Source organism: Lolium rigidum, chromosome 7 (genome assembly GCF_022539505.1).
Source record: "Lolium rigidum isolate FL_2022 chromosome 7, APGP_CSIRO_Lrig_0.1, whole genome shotgun sequence".
NCBI lineage: Eukaryota > Viridiplantae > Streptophyta > Magnoliopsida > Poales > Poaceae > Lolium > Lolium rigidum.
The window spans coordinates 11,209,318-11,216,539 of NC_061514.1; the positions used below are offsets into that span (position 1 = coordinate 11,209,318).

The following is a 7,222-nucleotide window of genomic DNA, read 5'->3' on the forward strand; positions in this document are numbered from 1 at the left end:
GTTTCTCCTGCTTAAGCTGCCCAGCCAAATGTCTCGCCCACCCACCAAGGTATCTCGGCACCGATCGGAGTTTATTATTCCACCTTATGATGAGGGTAGACCGAGCGACCGGCTGCTCCCACACTTTCTTAACCATATCTGAGAAACCATCTCTAAGCATCCATCTAAGTTCAAATTTGAACGGTCGACGACGCTGGGGCGATGGTGTTCTAGTGGAAATTAAGATAGGAGCATGATCCGACAAAGACTCTATCTGAGGTAGAACCTGTAACGATACGAGAGGAAATTTCTGTTCCGAGTCCGAATCCATGAGTACGCGATCTAATTTCTCGTAGGTAAGCTCTGAAAAACTGGTAGCCCACGTATGGTTGGCCCATCCTATACTCACGACTCCATGCATTGCTTCCGATAACCTTAGAGTGATTCATTCTGAGATATTCAACAAGGTAGCAGTGGCACGAGATTGGGCTCAGGATCAGGCGATCAGCCGTCCTCTATGAAGTTCAAGGATGTACCATTCTACCAACAAGGTGAAGACCGGGATGATCCAAGTGTCGAAGATCGCAACATGTAGTAGCACGTCCAAAAGCATGCATGTATGTTTTTTTTTCACGGACTACAGAGTGCAGACCAATTTTCTGTACCTATGAACATTGTTTCCAGTGAATAAATCCACAGCGATGCTGCTTCGCTAAAAAAAAGTTAGAGGAACGGATGTTCAAAATAGAAGGTCATTTCAAGAAATCAATAACTCAAGAGAATGACAAGTTTGCTACTCTTTGTCTGACAAGGACGGAAAACTGCTTAATTATCCTTAGACATCCGGGGAATGATAATACTGAGAAGGTTTTATAGGTAAGATGACCAAACGTGGAGCCGCCTTGATGGATGCATGCATGCATGATGCTTCCATGTTTACAAGACCTGCGTAAATTCAATCTTTTATCAGGTAGTCCAAGATCGACTGCACTGGAATACTGGACTGTTGCCCCTGGCTACTAGCTATTGCATTACCACTTGTATTGCCTGATAGTGTAGTGTCACGCGTGTAGGATTGATCCACTTGACAACATGGCATAAATAAAAGTTAATTAATTACCAGTAGCGAGTCTCCATCCAAATCACTTGGTCGATCTGTTAGCCGCCGCTCAGATGCATTGGCTTCACGTACATATATATTGCAGGTTAACAACGTACTGTACTACCGAGTCTCTTCTTTCCAGTCCCGACACATGCATGCATATTAATTGGAATATCTGTGATCATCGTCGTCCCTAGCCATAAGCGGGTGTACCTGCCACGCCACGTTCGTATACTATATCGATCCACTTGATAATGGGATTATTTGAAAAGAGAGAGATTAAGTTAGCCATCTTGCAAGTTTTCCTATAAATATCCAGCAATGAACGTATGACAATGCAACACTGACACTTACACCATCCATCCGCGCGCATCGGCATCAAGCAAGCTAGCTGTGTAGCGAACGTGTGTGTGTATATGGCGGCGACGATGCGCAGCGCCTGTGCCCTGGCGCTGGTCATGGCGGTGGTCGCCATGGCCGCCACCACCACCACCATGGCCCAGAACTCGCCGGAGGACTACGTCGCCGCCCACACCGCAGCGCGCGCGGAGGTGGGCCTAGGGCAGGTGTGGTGGGACCAGAACCTGGCGGATTACGCGCAGTGGTGGGCGAACCAGCGGCGCGGCGTCTGCGGGGGACACTCTGGTGTGGTCGGCTACGGCGAGAACATCTTCTGGGGCTCCGCCGGCTGGCCGTGGACGGGGGTCGACGCCGTGAACACATGGGTGGACGAGAAGCAGTACTACGACTACAACAGCAACAGCTGCTGGGGCCCGTACGGGTGCGGCCACTACACGCAGGTGGTGTGGCGCGAATCCACGCTCATCGGCTGCGCCCGCGTAGACTGCGACAACAATCTCGGCGTCTTCATCACCTGCAACTACTACCCGCAGGGGAACTGGAACAACCGCCGCCCGTATCTGGCTGCAAGCTCTGCTGCTTAATTAAGTATGCACTACTGCTGCTGCATGCGATGGATATGATCCAGCCATCGTGCTACGTACTCCCTCGGCGCGCTACTCCTCGAGAGGTTCCATCAAGTTCATTTCTACGTCTGATCGAGTGTTTTTGTGTATAGCAATGGGTGCTGCCTGTCTGCACTCCGCCGCACGTTGTCTGTAATACTATGTTTTTCCATATTGTGCGTTTGCAATAAAGTGCTCTGGATCTTTGGTGTGTATTCTTGTTGCTATTGCTCCTTGGATCTTTATTTGTTGATAAGATCTTGTACAATAACCGGTCCACTAATCGTAGGTAGTTGATATTAGTGTGGTGCCGATGATTCTCTAACTTTGCTAACCAATATCTGAAACTTTCGGTACTGTAAATCTAGAGGGAGTACTGGATACTAGAAAATCCTTGACAACTGAATAATAGTATTCCTTATTATTACTCAGAATAATAGTTGTGTTGGACAATATGGTTGTGTCAACAAAATGATAGTCCGTGATAAAAAAAATTATGATTATTTGCAGAGAGGACACTACACAAGTCTGGCGATCAGACATGTAAGGAGCTCGTTGGGCAGCAGGTGGAAGTGGAAGATGATCCTAGATAGCACAGTGTGTTGCCGATTTGGGCGAAGAAGAAGAGATGGTCGTGACTCGTGAGGGAAGAAAGAGTCGTGAAGGAGCCCAGACGACCAATCATTGTTCAAAAGTCCAAATAGCAAGCTGCAAAAATAATTAGATGTGCATATCACTTGTGTAACATCTCTACTTTTTAATTAAACCTAATTAGGAGTTGAAATAGGCATCATGAGCATGTCATGCATTATTGGTTTAAAATTTCTAAACAAATGCAGTGAGGAAAATTTCAAATAACTAAAAAATGGCTATTTTTTCTTTCTATTTAATTTATCTCAATTTTTTTTCAATAACTTCTAAATAAACAAATGGAACTTCACCTATACGTTAAGAAGTACCATGGCCAATTTCATATTTCTCATACTATGCTTGAACCTTCAAATATTTCAAAATAAAAATTCGATATAGGAATTCAACTTTTCAACCTATGTATGCACAAAAAATTGGCAAAAATTTCTGATGCATCAACTCTTATTCCAGATAAATTATGTCCTTTGGTGTAAAAGTGGTTTCTTTGAGTTTCTTTTAGATTCTTTTGGAATATTCTGGATGTTTGCCAATAAGATTTTCTCTGGAAATTTGAGATCCTAATTTATTTGGAGTTTGCATAGCATCTTGGATATTATCTTTATGTCACTAATGTTACCCCGTAGAAAGAAAAATGGGAGAAAGTTTGGTTGAAGTTTTTTCATCGAGAATGGAGGAACAACAAACAAGTAGCTATCCAAAAATGGTGAAAACCATAATCTTGGGATTGCCCAAGGCACCCCACTGACCTATCACACTCTCGGTTTGCAAACATCTAAACTTTATTTTTCGAGCAACATATGCAACTAGTGCAGGAACTTGGAGCGTATTTATCTAGTTTTAGTTTTTTAAGTTTTGTTCAGAAATCTTGTTTTTGAATGAAAGACCACCACATTTAGATGTACTTATTTTTTATCATTTAGATACTCGAATAAAATGAACTTTAAGTTTTGGATGCTATTAAAAAAATGGTGAAGGGGTGAGTAGTGACATATGAGGACCTCATGACTAGTCTTATACTTCTTTATTGTTTTATTCTTGATTTTATGATATCTTGGAAGTGTCACATGTAGTACTAGCACTCATTTACCTCTTTTATGTTTAATTTTAAGTTTATATTTCATGTTAGGAAATGAGTAGTAATATGGACACTTTTGCACGCTTTTTCTTAGTGGTAAAAATTCTTCCTATTGCTAGCCTTTCACGTAGTAAACATGATATAGTGTTTGTGCATCCAACTACCTTGAATAGAGTTATTTTCAACATGTCCACCATATCTACCTATATATGGTTCTCAATGCCATACCGAGTAAATTTCTCATGTATCATTATATATTAATTCCAAATTTTAATGCTTTTGTCTATGCTTGTGTTGTGAACTGGTGGAGTCTAGTCTTTAACTTTCAAGCTAAAGAAGTTACTCCCTCATGCTGAAATTATGAAAAGGCATAATTTCCTCTATCTTAAATTTGCAAGAGATTTAGAAAAGGGGTGCCTAGCCCCAACCTAATGAACCAATGATAAAAGGTAAACTCCTCCTCAAAACATCTAAAGACCTAAAAAGGAGAGGGGCTAAACATGGGAAACCTTATTCGTTAGAATGGAGAATGGAGGTAGTATGTGCTCATCGTCGGCCGCCCTACGACACCCTAGCGATAAGCAGGTGTACCTGCCTCGTCACACCACGCCACATACGTATGCTATGCAGATCCACATGATAATGGGATTATATAAAAAGAGAGAGATTAAGTTAGCCATCTTGCAAGTTCTATAAATACCTCGCAATGGACGTATGACAATGCAACACTTCACAATTAGCATCCATCGGCATCAAGACCCTAACCCGACTCCCAACCCTAACCCGCCCCCGACTCCCACCCGACTCCCAACCCTAACCCGCCCCCGCGCGGCGGCGCCGCACCGCCGCCGGGGCACCCACCTCCACTAGCCCTCTCCAGCCCCCCTCCCGGCGTTCTACTCTCCGCCACCGCTGCCGGCAGCATCGCTAGGCAAAGCCTAGGCGGTGTGGTGGCGGCGACGGACGTCCTCTTGGCGCCGAGTTGCGGCGACGACGGCGCTCGTCGTTTCTTCCCGTGGCGTCGGTGGAGCGAAGGGACGGCGGCCACAGCGAATCCGGTGGCCGCAAGATGCAGCGGCCCCTCCTTTCAATTTGATCTGGTCCCCATGGGGATCGGGCGGAGGGGATGGGCGGGCTCTGATACGTCCCAAACGTATCTATAATTTCTTATGTTCCATGCTACTTTTATGATGATACTCACATGTTTTATACACATTATATGTCATATTTATGCATTTTCCGGCACTAACCTATTGACGAGATGCCGAAGAGCCAGTTGCTGTTTTCTGCTGTTTTTGGTTTCAGAAATCCTAGTAAGGAAATATTCTCGGAATTGAACGAAATCAACGCCCAGGGTCCTATTTTTGCACGAAGCTTCCAGAAGACCGAAAGGATCAAGAAGTGGGGCCACGGGGCGACGACACGCCAGGGCGGCGCGGCCTGGGCCCTGGCCGCGCGGCCCTGTTGTGTGGGGCCCCCGTGACGCCCCTTGACCTGCCCTTCCACCTACTTAAGGTCTTCGTCGCGAAACCCCCAGTACCGAGAGCCACGATACGGAAAACCTTCCAGAGACGCCGCCGCCAATCCCATCTCGGGGGATTCAGGAGATCGCCTCCGGCACCCGGCCGGAGAGGGGAATCATCTCCCGGAGGTCTCTTCATCGCCATGATCGCCTCCGGATCGATGTGTGAGTAGTCCACCCCTGGACTATGGGTCCATAGCAGTAGCTAGATGGTTGTCTTCTCCTCATTGTGCTATCATGTTAGATCTTGTGAGCTGCCTATCATGATCAAGATCATCTATTTGTAATCCTTCATGTTGTGTTTGTTGGGATCCGATGAATATTGAATACTATGTCAAGTTGATTATCAATCTATCATATATGTTATTTATGTTCTTGCATGCTCTCCGTTGCTAGTAGAGGCTCTGGCCAAGTTGATACTTGTGACTCCAAGAGGGAGTATTTATGCTCGATAGTGGGTTCATGCCTCCATTAAATCTGGGACGATGTGATAGTAAAGTTCTAAGGTTGTGGATGTGTTGTTGCCACTAGGGATAAAACATCGATGCTTTGTCTAAGGATATTTGTGTTGATTACATTACGCACCATACTTAATGCAATTGTCTCGTTGTTTACAACTTAATACCGGAAGGGGTTCGGATGATAACCTCGAAGGTGGACTTTTTAGGCATAGATGCATGCCGGATAGCGGTCTATGTACTTTGTCGTAATGCCCTGATTGAATCTCATAGTACTCATCATGATATATGTATGTGCATTGTTATGCCTTCTTTATTTGTCAATTGCCCAACTGTAATTTGTTCACCCAACATCTATTTATCTTATGGGAGAGACACCACTAGTGATCTGTGGACCCCGGTCCTATTATTTACATCTGAAATACAATCTACTGCAATTGTTCTTTACTGTTCTGTTATCACCAGATTTTAGCCAAGTCTGGAGGTGGGCCGTGATTCAATGGGCTTAGAGAATATGCACGGAAAATATTCCTGAACCGGCCTTGTATAAGAAGTTTGGGCTAGATTGCCCGTGTATCTGTAAATTATAGTAGGTTACGTGTCGGTTAGAATTAAGAGATAGAGTTTAGCTCGTACACAATTGGGTTTGTTCCCAAGTTAGAAAGTCTACGGACTATAAATATGTATCTAGGGTTATTGAGAAAGGAGGACGATCACGTTCACAACAAATCAATCTAGGCGCATCGCCACCCCTTGTTTCGAGGGTTTCTCCCGGTAAGCAACATGCTGCCTAGATCGCATCTTGCGATCTAGGCAGTATCAGTTTATTCGTTGTTGGTGTTGCTCGTGCTGAAGCCTTTTTGATGGCGAGCAACACCCTTATCTTAGGTGTTTTGGGGCTGACGTCGATGCTTTCACGATATACTTGCTTAGTTACGCTGTCCCTCGATATATAGCTGCCCTTACACCTATCTTAGGTGTGAGGGCAGCATCTTGCTTGTTCTTTGTTTAGTAGATCTAATCCGTTATAGTTGTTCCTTGTTCTTCAAGGATTGGTTTGATATCCGCATGGTTAGGCCTTATAAATGGGTTGAACGATCCGGTAGCGCGTAAGGTGTGGTTTATTAAGCCCTAGAGGGATTGTTCCGGGATCAACTTCATGTTGGTTTTTAGGCCTCTTTAGGGCTGGTTTTCCGTCATCTTACGTACCTGCTAGGCTCAACTACGCGTAGGATGTTCCGGTTATGCGGTGAAAACCCTAGACTATCGTAGATTAGTTTAACTTGATATTGATTAAGCATGATCCCCATGTCATTGTAAATCCAACATAAACCATGGGGCAATCGGCTCTTTGAGCCGATCCACAGGGCAACCTAAGAGCCGGTCGGGGCTCGTATTTAATGTTTACGTGTTTGCCATGCAGGAAACTAATCGAAGCAATCCGTCACCTTCCTGACCAGGTATAGGTCA

General features: G+C 44.8%; 1 protein-coding gene across 1 annotated transcript; it reads left to right on the forward strand.

Moving 5' to 3' along the window:
• The first annotated feature begins 1,497 nt into the window (after positions 1-1,497).
• On the forward strand, positions 1,498-2,138 carry LOC124676671 (pathogenesis-related protein 1-like). The gene has a single exon (XM_047212717.1). The coding sequence runs from the start codon at positions 1,498-1,500 to the stop codon at positions 2,023-2,025; it is 528 nt and encodes a 175-aa protein (XP_047068673.1). The 3' UTR covers positions 2,026-2,138.
• The last annotated feature ends 5,084 nt before the right edge of the window (positions 2,139-7,222 follow it).

Coding starts and splice junctions, on each gene's coding strand:
- LOC124676671 (XM_047212717.1), top strand. CDS start 1,498: ATGGCGGCGACGATGCGCAGCGCCTGTGCCCTGGCGCTGGTCATGGCG.